General features: G+C 35.5%; 1 protein-coding gene across 1 annotated transcript in view; it reads right to left on the bottom strand.

Annotated features, from left to right (window-relative positions):
• USP34 (ubiquitin specific peptidase 34) overlaps nucleotides 1-17,507 on the bottom strand; it is a 138,089-nt gene that overhangs the window by 55,928 nt on the left and 64,654 nt on the right. Inside the window, exons 19-34 of the mRNA XM_056357197.1 lie at nucleotides 16,938-17,027; nucleotides 15,969-16,064; nucleotides 14,759-14,841; nucleotides 13,284-13,438; nucleotides 12,281-12,394; nucleotides 11,233-11,332; nucleotides 10,943-11,102; nucleotides 10,356-10,482; nucleotides 10,112-10,259; nucleotides 5,932-6,032; nucleotides 4,231-4,440; nucleotides 3,442-3,567; nucleotides 2,520-2,642; nucleotides 2,323-2,406; nucleotides 1,938-2,024; nucleotides 9-209 (exon numbers count right to left, since the gene is read on the bottom strand). Of these exons, the coding sequence (XP_056213172.1) occupies nucleotides 9-209; nucleotides 1,938-2,024; nucleotides 2,323-2,406; nucleotides 2,520-2,642; nucleotides 3,442-3,567; nucleotides 4,231-4,440; nucleotides 5,932-6,032; nucleotides 10,112-10,259; nucleotides 10,356-10,482; nucleotides 10,943-11,102; nucleotides 11,233-11,332; nucleotides 12,281-12,394; nucleotides 13,284-13,438; nucleotides 14,759-14,841; nucleotides 15,969-16,064; nucleotides 16,938-17,027 (2,005 nt within the window). The remainder of the gene's footprint in view (nucleotides 1-8; nucleotides 210-1,937; nucleotides 2,025-2,322; nucleotides 2,407-2,519; nucleotides 2,643-3,441; nucleotides 3,568-4,230; nucleotides 4,441-5,931; nucleotides 6,033-10,111; nucleotides 10,260-10,355; nucleotides 10,483-10,942; nucleotides 11,103-11,232; nucleotides 11,333-12,280; nucleotides 12,395-13,283; nucleotides 13,439-14,758; nucleotides 14,842-15,968; nucleotides 16,065-16,937; nucleotides 17,028-17,507) is intronic.

Genomic DNA, 17,507 nt, shown 5'->3' with positions numbered 1-17,507 from the left:
TCTCTTACCTCTGTTAAACGAGGTATATGAAGGCCCTTTGCATGGTCACTTGCAGTCTTCCTTGATTTGCCTGGCCATGTTCTTTTTCTGTGACTCTCTGCTATACCAGACCAGGCAAAGACATCATGGTAAGCTAAATCCAGATCTGAAGGATCAACTGCAAACTGGCATATCAGCTTCAGCAAGCAAGCGAGACAGTCTAGCTGCCACTGTGAATAACAAGAAAATGAAATTGCATTTTTTCAGGGATTTATTTTACAAACTATTCTACACCTACTACAGAATTTGAAATGAAAAAGCTTAAGTAAGGTATACAGGATAAACAGCTAGAACTAACCGGCAAAACCTCACCAGAACAGACAGTAAAGAGGAAGGGGTTTAAAAATCCTTATTTATAACAAAAATATTTTCATGAACTAGCCCTATTAACAGGGGCGTTCAAGACATTCTATTATTCAGTGCAGGAAATAACACAAAGGAAATCGTACAGGAGTTAAGCTCAACAGTTAAGCCCCTGTCCTTCATTGTATTCAACTATAGCACAGGGTATAAAGTATGGTTTAAAGAAGTGCTTTCAGGTTGAATATATTTAACCACACAGAGACAATAAATACTAGTTAAAAAATAACATTTTGTATTGTAACGTCTCTTGTTTGATGAAAACTACTGATACATTTAGTAAATCTTGATTTAATAATCAATTTTCATGGCTTCCAGCTCTGTGGCTATGACCATTATGACAGTAAATTAACAAAACTAGAGCACCATGTCACAGCAACACATGAAGTCAGCTGTCTAGCACCCATACACGCATAAGTCAGGACTCTAAGACTCTTGGTTGCAGAATCTGTCACTATTTTCACCATGCTGTGAGCACTTTCTGGGCAGACCAATAAAAGCAAACAAACTTACTTTTGTTTATGTACTGAATAGACAGAATGGGCATTTCTTTCTAATATTGAAACAATTTTAGAACAAATACCTCAAAATCAGTTAAAAAACTATCAAATTTTTAATAAAAAGTATACCTGGCTTCTATTCAGCATTTCAGGAACTGTCACCAGTTTCATACATACATGTGTATGCTTGTTCACGTATATCTTTTTATGTACATATGACTCAGAGCTTGAGATATTTCATTTTTTTTTAATTAAATGCCACAGAATTGAAAATAAAAGGGAAAAATTGCTAATAAAAACTTTTCATTACAGTATGACTTCAGCTCAAACTAATAACAGAACTGTGATGACAAAAACATTATATAAGAACGATTAATAATAACATTCATTATTGAAAAGTGTCTTTAATAACACAGCAGCCACAATGCTACCACTTTTGTCTCAGTGCTAACAAGGGGAAATGGTATTTCTTGGCCTCTTCAGAGGGAAAGACAATTAACAGATTACCGATTTAAAACAGACTATAACGAAAGCTTCCTAATAGCAACCTTCCCTAAAATAAGTCCAAAAAAGCAAAAAATAAAGTACACCCTTCTTGTTTGGCAAATTTTGACTTTTTTAAGGAAGCGTGATATGCAATAGTTATATCAATGCAGTTGCAATCATCGCTAAAGATGAAGCCCAGTTTTTTTTCTCTGAGGTGTTCCCATGATCTACAAATTTACATTCCAGGACATAGGATTTTTTAAGACTGGACAAAAAATTAAACCAAAAATACATAGAAAAATACAAAGGCTGGTTTTAAAATGCAAAAAAAGCAGAAGTGTGAAGACTTTTTCAAAAAGAAAATAAATTCTTCTAGGAATATAAAATATTCAAGAAAAAGATGCTATTGCACAGACTCTGGTGGCTTCAACTACAGAATTCATTTATTTAATTTACTGCAGAAAAGTAACTATAACAAAGGTGGAAAGTAATGAAAGTCTTTACAAATGAGAGTTACGCTATTCTGGAGAAAAGGAGTGAATCAACACCTACCACAGTCCATGATTCCCGTTCTTTAGGCTCTAAGATTCCAGAATTGAAAATTTCTAGCAACTGTTGGAGCCCTCCAGCAGCAACAAACTGTAAGTATATTATGGTACCAATGTGAAAATAAAAACCCAAATACAGAAATATCACTAAGTTCAGTTAGATACCAATCTAAGCTTCATACATAAATAAATAATGAGAAACTATTCATCTGACTATTTTATGAAAACCAAAAGAAATAGTTGTACACAACTATAACAAATTTACAGGCCTGCTAACAGAAAAACCTTAAAACATTATACCTAAATTTGAGATCAAAACCTCTTACTATCCATTTCGTTTTTTTAAAAAACTATGTAAGGTATCACAGAATACTGTAGGAAAATCAAACCTTGCAGCTCCATGTGTTTTTACTGTTTTCTATTTGATCTTCACTGGAATCATCTGAGTCTGGGTAAAGATCGCTGTAACTTCCCTGAAGATAAACAAGACCAATTCATTGTAAAAACAGGTGAAGAATTAAAATGCTATTACTCATCAATATGTACTTTGGTTCAGAGAGAAAAACATCTATATCTGCACAATTACCGTAGATTCACGTCTTATTCTCCTGTTGGGCTTTCCCAAAGCTTCAATAATTTCCAGGGCATACAAAAGTTTATGGGCACTTTTTATTCGCAGAAGATCCTTCCAGTTAAAGCCATCATTCCCCTTAAAAGATGATAAAGACACAAAATAATTAACACACTTACATGTAATGCTGATCTATCCAAAAAATGCACGGAGAGGCAGGAGAGGAATTTTAAAGCAACACAGACTGTTTGGTTTTCAATTTTATGTTATTTTAAATCAGACAATTTCAAGCATATTTCTATACATGATTAACAATCTGAATAACGTGTATTCACTGATGGAATTTGAGTAAACCTCCAATATTATCATAAACTAAGGTATGCACAAGTACAGGAAGCCAAATGCTATACTCTAAATTATAACTTCCATGAAAATTTTGATACATGTGTCCATAAAGATCTGTAATATCTAAAAACTGTTAATATGTAATTTCAACAATTTTAAAAGCGGCAAAATTTTCATCTATAGGGCAAGAAAACAGCTAGGTAAGTACCCACGTTTTGAACTTATAGAAGACAGTACAGAAGGATTATACTATCACAACTCCCATAATGTTGAAGCAAAGCTGCAGATGAAGAAACTGCTGTTTCAATTCAAACCAGAAGATTGTGACAATCAGTATTGACTACTCATTTATTGAATCATTTCTTAAAAGGAATCATAAAAACAAACTTCAGGAACTAGGCTGACATCTCTGTTTAGTTTAATTTCAAAAGAATCACCTAAGGTTTGTTTATTAGGTTTACTTGTGTCTCAGCACACTTAACATACTTACCATTAAACATTCCTATTTGAGGAAAATTCAACTAAAACAGTAGACCCTAAAACATCCGCGTGTAAAAAAGATAAACATGTAAAACAAACATTTTTTGTTCACCTGCTCATCTGAAATATTCTGGAACGCCTGCAACATATTAGGGCACGTTGGCAGAAGCATTAGCAGTTCCCAGACACGTCTGGATAAATTTTCTGCATGGAGATGGAGTTCTTCACACCTTGCACTCTGACAAACCATAGAACACCATTCTTATTGTGAACTTAATTGTGAAAATAAGATTTCAAAGACCACAAATATATTTATTTTTAATTAAGAAGCTGTTTCCATCTAATGTAAATCCATAAATAGAACATGATAGTTGAAGTCTCACTGAAACTAAGTTATATACAAGAAACTAAGTTATATTATCTTTAGAGCTTAAGTTATATTATCTTTAGAGCTTATCACATATTTTGAAATGTGAGCATAAATAAAACTTAAAAATAAATAACTGGTTTGAATATACTAGTGGTTATTTCGTTTCCCACAAGCTAATGATGCCATGTAACACAAAGATTGAGTTTTTGCAATACAACCTTTACAAAACCTTTCCTCAAGCCAATTCCCATTATTAGTCATGACATCTATTCAACTAATCAAGATTCTTTCTTAATTACTGTTTTGTAGCTTCTACAATATTTAGAACATTTAAAACGTATCAGAACAATGTTGTTAAGAAAATCAGAAAAACCATGATAATGATTTCACCCTAAACGAGATATGAATATACAGACAATAAGCATATCTAGCAATTGGACAGAGTACAAAGGAAGTAAGCTAGACAGGAAAAATAGATCCAATTAAATAAGAATTCAGTTTAACTGCTCTAATAAAATTACTCTAAATTACCTCACGATCTTCCATAGCCACTTCTCCAGAAGGAGGCTTGAAAGAGGCAAGCATCTCTAACAAATCAAAAAGGGTGGTAAGATGAGGTTCTTGCAGAAGTAAAAGCATTGGAATGTTGTCCTTCTGAGGAGGAGGTAGGCAGGATGCTGGAAGCTGAACACCTTCACCTTTACGTTCTCTCCTTGGTGCACCCAGGGATACAAACACCATCTAGAAACAGAAAGAGACAACAAGGAGGAGAGACACAATTTTTAAAATGCGTATGATAAACTCTGAAATGTTTTCAACAGGATCATAATTAAGAACTTATTAAGATAATTAAGAATCAGTGTCTTTGTTGTCAAATCTTTACTGAGCAGTATTTTGAGCAACTGCCATAATTACAGCTTGGTTGTTGCTTTCACTTAAGGCATTCATGGTGCAGCTGCATACACTGTTTGCTGTTGTTACAGTAGACAGGTACTGTTTCCTTGTCCCTCATTCTTTATTTTGCAATTCAGGCCTGGGAGACACTGGTACTCGCCTGATTCCTCAGTGTATTAATGAAATGGCAGAAAAACTAATCCAGAGGAAAAATGAGATAAACTGGACCAGAATAAAGCTAGCAAGGGCATAGCAATACAAATAGCAGTGTGGCTGGAAAAGCATACATTTGTTACACTGGCATAATCACGATGTGGAAAGCCTTTCTCAGATGAACTGTTCCTGCTGACTAGTTATCACCTCCATATATTGAACACACCCTGCCATTGAAACTGAGTGCTACTGCTCCTCCAGGTCCTGAAAACATTAAGAATTCATCTGACTGCACCCTAGTCCAATTCTGCAAAATTATCTATGTTAGTAAGAAAAACTTGTTTTAAAAACTGGTTTTGTTTTTGCATTAATCCAATTCATTTAGCAAAAGGAACTAATGAACAATCAAAGACGTAGTCCAATAGAATGTCCAATTTGTAACCGCAAGAGTCAAGACAGATTAACTGCTACTATTGCTAACAGTCAGCTAAGGCACATGTAAGCACATGAGCCAGCAACAATCCTTCTAAAAGGATGTTAGCAGATCCCTGAAAGTGTACAGTATGAGTTTAGTTTTCCTTTAGATAGAAAAAATGTATGTGATGATCTGCTGGTAAGTTTTGTTACAGTCCTAACTCCCTAAAATAGTCATGATGTCATTCACAGTTCTACAAATCGAATCAGGCTTTTCCATACTGTTGATTTTAGCAAACTTACAAGTAGACCACTCTAACAGGAACTGAGATAAAAAATTACAGATGAGCATTAAAAAAAGCTTCAGATCTAACCTGTGAAAGGAGTGAGCTAGTCACTGCTACTATGGAATGTTATGACTATGTGTTCAACAATTCAGACAAAAAGTGGGTATTTGATTCTGTTTTCACTGTTCCCTTGTTTTCCTTGATGGATTAAAAAAACTGAGTTTTTTTCTTTTATTCCTTGAGTTTTCACATCTGCTAACATAACTACAAATAGACAGACTGACACCAGCAAGGCCAACAGCGTTAGTTGGAGCTTACAGGAGGCACATATTGGATAGCATGAAACAACTGGTTACAGAAAGCCATAGGATGCTCCCAAAGAAAAGTATACCTTCCACCACCATCATCTACATCAGCTGCACAAGACAAAAGCAACGTATCAACCAATCTTTTTCAGTGACCGTTATCTGTATGCTGGTAATACCTGCATATCCTTAAAACCCAGTTCATGAAGTGTTTTTTCATCATAATCAGTTGTCAGTTCATGCCCTGATGAAATCATTCTCACAGGTCCCATGAGGCCACCTAGGATGAAAACATATTTCAATAAATTTCTAGACTTGTAGTTTCATTTTCTAACAGAAGTGCTAAGACTTACGATTTTTAATAGTATGCTCTTCAGTAGCAATTAAAATGAGGCAAAAACTTAATGTAATTTCCTTAAGAAAACTGGTTACCATGTTAAACTAAATTTACTTGCATGTATTCAGAAATAACGTTTTCAATAACAGTTCACCCAATCTTGTAGCGAAAAGTTTTTAGAATTCAGATTAAACATGCCTTCTGTATTTTGTAGGAAATTATGCTACGCCAGAAAAGGATAATGGAAAATGATTATGGACATCAACAAAATCCCTCGGTATCACACACCTGTGATAAAGTCAGCAAAGACTAAGCAGCAATGATTAATCTTACTTGCATGTAAGTTGGAACTGGGTATGTCATACACTTCAGAAAGGAAAAACTGAGAACACCCTTCAAAGAATTCCCAACACTGCACAAGAAATTTGAACAAGCAGAGGATTAAGAATTTCACTTGATTTGGCGCAATCAAGCAGTAACCAAGAACTACAATGCACAATAACCTTACACCTCAGAGTACTCGTACAGCTCTAACCACCAATTGTGGCACACAAAGATCTTTATCATGGACTGAAATCTGCTACGCTGTTCAGCCACTGTTCTTACAAGTACCCTTTTCCCAGCATGAGGCCCTGGTCCTCCACACCAGTCCAGCTTCACGCTGCCACTATACTTCAACATTGGGATTTCAACAGACTTCTTCACAGAAGCCAGTATTTTTGAACCTCTTGCAGAAATCTTGGGAAAGTACTAAAGAGTTCTGTAACCTGAAAATGCTTCAAAACAGCCCATTACCTAGCTATAGGAACACGGTATTCAAAGACATGCGTTAAAATAAAAAAACCCAAACCTCTACGTATACGCGCTAACAAACTTCACTCTTTCACTGCCATAAAGATATGTACGGTGTAGTGTACACGCAGTCAGCCTTCTTCAGGTAATTATCGGAAGCCCATCTTCTGCAGCCTGCAGCCACGGAGTCTCTGCTGATGTATGCACACAACTCTAAGTGATGCTTCCCGAAACCAGCCAAGACACACACACGAGTGCTGACATTTCCAAACCAGAGCAGTCCAGTAAGATGTATGCACAGTAACTTTTACGGAACGGCCAGATAAACGGAGGTATCAGGCAAATACATATGATCCTCAAACCCTGCCCAAACGAAATTGCTGGGACATCAGTTAACAATAAAACCATGAAGGTTTTATATGGAACTGGGACAAACTTCACGTATCTATTACTGTTCCCATCCTCGCCAGCTGGGTGTTCTGAAACTTATCAATGCAGTCAGACAAAATAATTTCCAACAGATAAAGGCAGGAAAACACATCATCCACAAAAATAATATGGAAATCTACCATCCTACTAGCAAACTAGTAACATTTCAGAAGAAAGACTACAATGGGCAATCTGAGTGAGAAGAGAACGCAATCTCACATTTCTCTGAGCAATGCAAATTTCAAATGAACAAGAGACATTACAAAAGGTATATCGGGACCTTAAAAGAATTATGTGGTAAATGTCTGGTAAATAGAAAAAAAATAACAACTATGATTATTGTAGTGAAAGAGAATTAAAAAGTACATTCAATAAATGTGCATGCCTCTACTACTTTCAGATACACTCCCAGAGTTTTGGCTAGTGGGTATTGGTTACTTCCTTGACAGCAGTATGATGGTAGAAAACATCAGAAATGTATCTATAACTAATAAATGCTTAAGTTTCTTTTAACCTGCCTCAGAACCTGCAGCTTCATTTGCCAAAATAATAGTTGCCTCGCTTCTCTAACAATCTGTTTAACATTAATTTTCACTGTCTTCATCTTCTCAAAATAAATTTCCTTTTGAAGACAACATGTGTTAGATGTGACTGCTATCATTTCAGACATACCATTTTGTTCATGGATTCCAAGAGCAGGAAAATGAAAACAACACTGTGCAAAGATGCTGGAAATGAAATTGCTATCTACACGGTGGTGAAAAGGCAGGCTAACAAGAGTGCTAAAGCAGGCCACTCACAGTTAACAACAGATGAAACAAATAAAAAGAACTAAAAATAAAAGTGCAAGTCTAGAATTTCAGGAGCCAAAAGCTGATATAAAAATTCTGTTATCTCTGTCTATTTTGTGAAATTGAAAGCCCACCTGAGAAAACTAAAAAGCAACTAAGGACATTGAGATTTAGCTCTATAAGGACAAGACAAGAGAAAAAATTGTACGCTGACATCACAAGCCTTTAATTTTCACTGGAATTTGATAAACTCTGCTCAGATTTCTACCTAAGTTGATAAAATAATCACCATTTCAGGTTTCTAATCAAGAACTGTTTGTAGGTTAACTAATCCAGGTAAATTAAAATGGACATAGTGGAGGTCGCTGAGACAGAAGTATGCACTATGCACCTTACAGTAAACGTCTCCTGTGATGCAGTGACCCAAGTCTTTAAGTTTAAACTGTCAGTACACTGAACCATCATTCACAGAGCTCTCTGTGACAATGTTATTAGAAAGTAATTTCTTTTTTTTTAATCTATACAAATAGTCCCCAAAATAGGGTACATAAGTAAAACTGCGGGTTTTAACCGCAAGTCTCAGTTTCAATCCTATCTTCTTCAAAATTAGTTGAAAAGTAAAAATCACGTGACGAGATTATTCCAAACACACAGCAGCACACAGAGAACAATGCAGAGGCACTTCTTCAGGAGTCTGGTTAATAAGAGATTTAGCCTCTTACAGGATTTTATGCATCCATCAGCCAACACAGATATCAATTGCAAGACAAAGCACTTAGAGTCATTAACACAGGTTTTAAACCTAGCAAAGGACACTGGGTTTATGAATCGACAGATACAAATTCTATAGTTCTCCAGTTTCCCATAGTTATGGTATGTTAATAATTAGTGTAATGAACACAGAAAAAATAAAACAACTTCCACAAAAACGAGTACAAATTATGGGTATCAGCACAGACACAAAAGACACTGTACATACGTAACACGACTGAAATGCAGCTGCTGTAGGACTACAACTCCGAATTTTCTGAATTGTGTGTTTCTAAGATCCAGCCAAAACAAAAATAAAAATTTCTGCTACCTGGCTATATTTGGTGGAAAACAAGATCGTTTCTTCACTAGAACAGATTCTGACAAGTGGCTGGAAAAGGATTTCACAAAGGTCATCAAGATGTCTAAATTTCTGGTTTACTGACAGTGTGTCTCATTAAAACATTTTTAAAAATATTCTAAAAACTATGAGAAGAAAGTCAGATTTATGTTTACACATATGCTAATGGTCAGTAGTGTCAGAAAAACACATTCATGGACAGAATTTGTTCCGATAATACACATTACATGCTAATGCTCATAAAGAAAGGAAACAAGAAAACACTGTAAAGACAGTGAACAACAACAGGATGCATATTCATCACACTGTAAGCAAGCAACGATGGTCTCAGGAGGAAGGTGATTCCAAATTAAGAGCGTCAGAAGAGGATGAATGACCATTTTTGCTACAGGATGATCATAAATTAAACATCAGTTGCAGGAGTGAGGACAATCTTACACCTGACTGGAATACATGTATGTAGGGTATATAAATATGAATTTGAATTATGACTTCAAATTCTGAACCAATGCAAGAGCCAGGAACCTTCATTTCACAAAACACAGAATAAGTTTCTATGTAACAGAATCTCCAAATTACAGAAAACAACATAATGAAAACAATGAGAAGAAAAAATACTGTGCGGGGAAGTGTATTGGAACTTGGAGCTTGGCTGGATCTGAGGACTTCTGGCAGACCCACATTTTCTTTGCTATTTCAAATAAATGCTAGCGCTTAAGAAATAATGCTATTAACTAAAAGCGAGGGTGATGCTAACTATAACTACAGCTAGAAGAAAATAAATCATAACGCTTGCTTATTTAGGATATCTGAGGAAGAAACTGACCACAACCTTCTAAGCTCTAAATGGATGAACCCTTGTAAGGGAAAAAAATACAGGTACAAGCGCTATAGCTTACCAGGGAAATCCCCCTTGCGGCTGCTTTGGCCAAACTCCTGAAGCTGTGCTTGTTGATTTATCTGCTCCTTCTGCAAATTTTCATACCAATGGGTAACTTCTGCCCGTAGATCAGCCACCTGATCACTAGGATACATTTCTATAGTCATCTGAAATAAAAAAATTGTTTTATTATTCAAAGCCCACAGTGGACTTACTGAAATTTAACAGTGAAGGATGGCCTTGTAAAAGGGCTTTTAACTGACCTTGTCAGGAAGCCCAGCTGGCTGACACACAATTCGCAGTGGCAGTGACTGTTTGTCACTCAGAGCCTTCAAGTGACTGCTGATACCAGTGCCTTCAATCTGCCACTGTCTCAGATGATATGCAAACCTTAAGGAGGAGGTAAAAAGATGGAAAAAATATTTTTGTCAAAACCTATTTAACACAAATGTTTGATAAACAATGACAGGAAAGACAAAACTTGCACCTTTATTCACTGTTCTGGGTTGGGGTTTTTGTTTGGTTTTGTGTGGCTTTTTTTCAAGATAAGAGGAAGGTATTGATATCCTCACTATTTTTCAAATTAAAGTTAACTTTGAAGAAGTTTCTTTGGTGAGGAATGGGGAAACATGAACTGTATATATTTATACAAGGACAAGGGCCAACCCTGGTAACTGTTTAGACCTTTTATATTAAAAGTTTCAGAATTATCTACTACTGTCTTTTCTTTACACAAAGAAAACCAAAGAAACTATTACTTGAATGAATAATAACTCATAAGTCATTCATCATTACGATAAGAGGAACGGAAATACATTCCGCATCCCAATAGATCAATAAAGCTATTTACCTTCTCCTAAAAGCCTCCAGGTGTGTCTTCAGCATTAGGAGTCCTCTTTCAATAATGGTCAGACTTGAGTGAGAGTCTTGCTCAAGGTTACTAGAAGCTATCATCAGACTCTCCATACACTTGCTAATAAATTCTTGTTCTTTTTCCAGACCAGTTTTACCTGTAATATCAGTTAAACTAAATTATATACGCACAACTTCAGGATTATGCATTTTTATACTAAGAATAAAAGGGGATAACACTAGATATTCTTTACATTTTAAACAGAGAACAAAAATAAAAATTCATACCGTTGATATAGTAAGAGTTGATATACTGGATAGCTGCTCGACTGACGTCACCAGACTGTGCTCTTAAAGCAATACCCCAGAATTGGTCCATGCCACACAACTGTTTTGACAAAAGAAAAACAAACACAGAAAAAAAAAAAACATTGCCTCATTGTTACACTGGGAGCGATGCTTTTCTGACTTGAGACATTTTATTTGCCTTGTGATGCAATTACTAAAAATACCTTCATTTTTCCTCTGCTTGGGTTCTCATCACTGCACTCATGAATTACTATAAAATTCTAAGTTTCACAGAAACATTTTCATACTTTGAAGCATGAGAAGAACTGGTTAAAATTCAAAAGAATGACCTCATTTCTGACAAACAGGAATACTTCTAAATGAAGCCTTAAAACTGCAATTATAATCAGTATTCATTGCAAGAATAGCATTTTAATAAAAATTTGCCTTAATTCACAGAAAAATATCCAATATATCATTTTATTTCTGAGATAGTTTCTCTGCACAAAAAACTACAGAAGAAAAACTTCTAAAGCACTTCACATGTACGCTGAGACACATTTTATAAGAGATTTCTAGTCAGAATTAAATATGCCTAATAGAATGTCATCTGAATCTTCTTATTTAGGAAAGTAAATGTTACAAACCCATTCTTTAAACACAATAAATACAGTAATGCTAAGAATATGATAAACCGCACAAAGATATGCAGGCAACAGGTATCACTTTCTTTGTGGTTTCCTATCTCTACCTCTAGAGACAAGAGCCACACATGCTCAAAGTCATGAGGGAAACTCTGGATCATTGGCCTCTTATTTGCATTTCACTGTCTCACACTTGGAACTTCAGAGTCCTGAGTTCCCAGGGACCTACTCAAGACAGCAATCTGTGCAGACCCCACCACTGTGGGCTGTGGCATTCCTATCTCAAACCAGTAAACAATATTCAAGTCAGTAAGTTCTCAAGAGAGATGCTGCTGCAGATGAGTAATTTAATTTTCCTCTTCCCTCAGAAAGAAATAAAACATAAGCACAGAATCTAGGCTTACCTCTGAGTTTGAGCCACCATCATATGCACTAGTAGCCAATCGAGCCAAATTACACAAATGCTGGAAAAGGTTTAGGCCAGTCATACTAATAGTTTCAGGTTTTAGTTGTGGCATCTAAATAAAACGAATGGACTTTAGTATGGAAAATAAAATTCAGTAATGGAACGGATAGCAATTACAGAGTATTTATTTCATTAGCACAGAACAATGTTACTGTTACTACCAATCATATTCAAATGCAGTAGATCAACTAAAATTTATTCTTGCAAAAGATCACACTCTCTGAATTTTATATACAATACAAAAAAATCGACCATAATTGGCTTCAACAAACCTCTTTTCTCTACCACCAATTTGGACTGTAACAGTGCAGACGGAACAAAAATTACTGTAACATTACCTGCTTAACTTATCAACAGCAGGAATATTTATTAGCATACACGATGTTTCTGTTCAAAAAAACTCGTAAGTTTACAAAACCAGACAAAAAACTGCATAGCCTTAAAAAAGAACTAGACTACATTAATTATACAAAATGGATAGATTTGAAAATTTCATTTGTTGGAATGGATGGGATGCCTTGCAAAAAGCTCTGATGCTGCATGTTCATATTTTCAGTGGATGTATTAATGCGATTCATATGCCCCTCCCAAAAAGAAGAAAAGTCTTTTTTTTAATCAGGTAAGCTATACATCATAAAGGAAAGAGTAGTTCTGGGTGGCTTTTTTTTTTTCCACATTAAAGTGCTATATAGCTTCAGATACAACACACAAGCTACCTGCAAAGAAACACTCAAGTAAATACTAGTGTGAAAAGAATTCATACCAATTCGTTCCTCTCTTCCCTCCAAGCAGAGAAAAATCATTTCATGACAAGTGGGGCCCTCCAAGACTACTGAAGATATTTTTTTCACAGACACAACTTTAAATATGTTAAATAGTGCTGGTATGGAAAAGAAACACTTTTACTAGGATTGTAAGGTCGCAATTAACTCTCTACATACCTTTTCCAAGAAAAGATGCTTGTAAGTCTCCATACCCATAGCATGTTGATCTTTACTTCGTACTTGATTTAAGAACCAGTGTAGTGCATCATCGTAACATTCGGAATCTTCTACTAAGCAGTGCCACAGTATGTCCACTTGTTCTAAACTCAACCCTAAAATTAGGGAAGTATTTTTAACTAATCCTTTATAACATCAAATCTATAGTGACAGTCCACAAAACCCAAGAATACATGCATAGAATTCAGAATAGTCAGGACAAGAAGTTTTCAGAAACAACAAAAGAAAAATTCACCACCTACCAATTAGGAATTAGACTTTTCCCCTTTTAGAGCTGGCAATCAGCTACAGGTTTTGGTCATTAGTGCTCTCAGTTGTTACTAACCCAATGAGTAGCGTGGGCTGACCTGAGCTCTCATACCAAACAGCAGGTTGCTTCTTAGTTCGTAAGTAGTTATTGGGCATAGAGTCCAGCTTTCAGCTGGGTATTGAGACTGTGGCTGAAAATAGTATCTCTGTAACTATTTTATTGCTTCTCCTTTGAAGAGAACAGTAGGTTTATTTTCTTAGCTGGTACATAAACATTTGTGATCTCACCAAATTTCTTTTAAAAGAATTGCGGCTATTCCATCAACAATAGCAAATACGGTGTTGCAAGTTTTTTCTCTCTTGGCTACAGATATTCTCATTCCTTCCTGTATTCTAATGACCAGTGACGAGCCATACGCACACCATATGCCAACTTTGTCTATAATGAGACTACCCAAAGGACTCCTCACTTAAAGCGTTTTAACAAATGACCTCAAGATACAATCAACTGAAAGTCTCTACAGAGCTGATGCTGAAAAAACACTGAAGGCTCCTAGTTCACAAGGGCTTGAGAGCAGCCAAAAGAATTAGTGGAAGGGAAAGCCACCAAGGGTTACTAAAACCACAGAAAATCATGTTCAATTTTGAATTCCATCAGCCACATCAAAAGACTTCTATTTTTAACCTTTAGAGTGAAAAGGATTAACCATCTGCACAGATCAACTGTCATACAGAATACTACTTTCGCAGAAGTGTGAACCAATTTCCAGTATTATTAAAATATGAAGAATTATTCCCTTTTGGTATCACAACATACAGCACACTCTAGTAGAAGATCTCTGAGAACATCATGGACATGAACCAAAACCCACAAATACAGACTATATTATCTTCATTTCAGTAATTACTACAATCCCAATATTTAGAAAAACTGAAGCACAGAAAACAGAAAAATTTGTTTCCACAGAACTGCAATAGAATCTAAACTCCAGTGTTGGTTGTGTGCTTCCATCAAAAAAAATCTTCCTTCTTTTGAAACAATATCAGAGTTTATTTAAAATTGTATGTTTAAAATATCGTATTTATTTAAGCTAACATTGATTATTAAGAACTATGTGAGCCTTACTATGAGGTGCTTCTCTGATAAGGTAACCTCAAACACTTACTGAAATGATCTGGTGATCCTAGAGTTGAAAACACACATGTCAGGAATTGAAGACGAACCTGAACTTCTGCACTGTGGCTGTATCTAAAATTTAAATTTGTATAAAAACAGAAGTTTATTTAAGTGTTTATTGTCATAACTTTTTTTCCCACTTATACACGTGCCTCTTAAAACCATAAGTGATTTTTTCTTTCAAGTTTCTTTCTGAACTTCTAGTTCAGTATATAGCCTAGACTCCAGTTGCACATGCTACAGAACCACACCAAACAAGTGGAATGACATACTAGTCATTACTAAAGTACTTTTTTGTTGCTTTTTTGAGGGGCGGGAGTGGAGGGTTTTTTGGCATACAATCCAGTTCCCATGAAGCATTTTGTCATTAGCAACTTGCAGGATCTGACCCTAGTTTTTTCCCTAACTTGTAAAATGCTGGTATTTCTACTCTGAATTGCTGATCTCTGCTGATACATATCCTTCACAAAAAGTATTTTTGCAACTTACATAATATATTTAACTTTATCTGTAGTTGTAAGATAGAAGCTTAAAGGTCAAAAGAGCTGAACAGCATTTCATTTTGCCGTAATTTAAAGCAATTCATCTCACTTTCAAACAGCTTTTGAAGTAATTCCTCACTAGAACCATGTCCAATACAAAGGAGTATGATGAAGTAAAAATTTGACCCATAAATAGCAACATTTTTCAACTGTGGATGCCCATATTTACATACTGACTTTGACATCTGTCAAAATGTGAGTAGTTATTCCTCCAGGATTGGGAAGCTAGAAATTCTTTCTTGTGTATATACACCTATTTTTAACCATGCATATTGGAAAGTGCAGATGAATGTGTTAAATAGAAAAAAACAAACTACCGCAAAGGTTAATAACAAGATTTTAAAACTAAAACATTTGAATAGTTTTATGACATGAAATCGCTTTAAATTGATTTGAATACATAAAATCTTTGTGTTTTATTTGTAAAGGAATACTCAACATAATGTCTAACAAAAGTGACATGAGAGTTGTTGCATGTTTTTCTAAGGAGGCTATTTAAAATGTTACCGTTTTCACAGACCTTTGTCTCCCTAAGCATGTAATGTCCCTATAGAAAGTATGTACTTTTAAGAACACATCAGAAGCACCAGAAGAAAAGCAGAAAATAAACATTTAAAATGTAAAATATCAAACACTCAAAGTCAGTTGTGTACTTACAATGCGTGTTTATGTCGTCCTTCCCTGACTGCCTGAATGTAGTGTACCAAATTATCAAAGAAAAGTTTCATCATATTAAGTTCCTTTTCTGCCCACCTGTAACAATTTAAAGGGCAGAAAGTTATTATGGTTTGCTTAAAATGATCAGAAAAGCTACAGAAATTAGACAGCTATTATAGGAAAACTGCACACACATCAAATCAAAGCAAACATTCAGTTTTTCCATCTACCATGAATTCAGGAGTATTTTCTAGTACAGTACTCTCTTCTTCCCTGTCATCCACAAAGCTCCACAGTGTCGTTATTTTCAGGAATGGGACTGACAGAACACTCCCTTCTGAGACCATGAAAAACGTCCCTAAAGGCCCTAATTCAGAAGAAGTCTAAGCCAAAACCCAGAACTGGTCATATATTTAAACATGTCATGTGTAAAAAGGCCAAGAAAAATTGCTGATAGTCACCGCAATCCTTGCCAGAAGTTCCAGTAGTCCGTTCTCTGTAGTTAGCCCAGCTAGTTATATAGTCTGTTCTAGTAAGGCATGCTAGACTATGTATCCTCACATTTCAACGGTTTTCTTACAAACCAATTTTTTTATTACTGAGAAGCATTTGATATAACATCAGAACAGAATGATGTAACATCAAGTTACTACAACATTTTACAATATACTACTAGTGGATGTCTAGTACTGTCTGCAAGTTTTTTGGGATTAAAGCGGGGAGGGTGGAGTGGGGTGGGTGTTCAAAAAAAATATTCAGTCTACAGCTCAGTTACAACAGTAGTGTATATTATGAAGAAATCCAGGCCTGAGTGATTAGACAGGCTTATATATCTAGACCAGACAACAGACAGATGATGACCATAGTCATTATTGGTCTGGACAACAGCGAAGGAGCAAGCCTTGCAGCAGCCCCCTAAACGTCATCAAGTCTCTTGGTTTAGGCTGCTGGGGACAGGGGGCTACTTACATTGTTATCCAATGTGTGTCATAACTGCTCCCAAATTGCTGAAAAGTACCAAACAGCTTTGGAAGAAGACGAAGTGAAACTACTACTGATCTAAAGGAGAAAGAGAGAAATGATGACAGTATATATATGATTGTTACAAAATTAAAATTGTCAATTTCAAAATTACTTTGAGAAGCTCAGGTTCAGTGAGCCAATAGGCTGATGGGACTGTAAACACCTAAGTGCAATTGAATTTACCATGATGTTAGCCAATCAGTTTTCTGAACCTGAACCACACATACTTCAAATTCTTTACATGTAATACCTTGGTTGCACAGCTGCTGGACAAGTATAAAAATAAAACAGTATACATTTTTCTTATTTAAAAAAATTTAAATTTTAAAAGGTAAATTCTTATTTTTGAGTTTCATAAAATTTGTCTTGTGAAATTTCAGCAAAATGAGTACATTTTTTCCACAAACAGATGACAGCAGAAATCTGCCTCAAACTCACTGTAGACACAAGTAGATGTGTATTGTATGACAACTATCTAGGCAAACTCAAGAAGTGCATAAATGGCACATAACGGAA

This window comes from Falco biarmicus, chromosome 12 (assembly GCF_023638135.1).
Source record: "Falco biarmicus isolate bFalBia1 chromosome 12, bFalBia1.pri, whole genome shotgun sequence".
Classification (NCBI taxonomy): Eukaryota; Metazoa; Chordata; class Aves; order Falconiformes; family Falconidae; genus Falco; species Falco biarmicus.
Note: the sequence above shows the minus strand (reverse complement) of the source record. Positions and strands in the feature narration are given on the sequence as shown.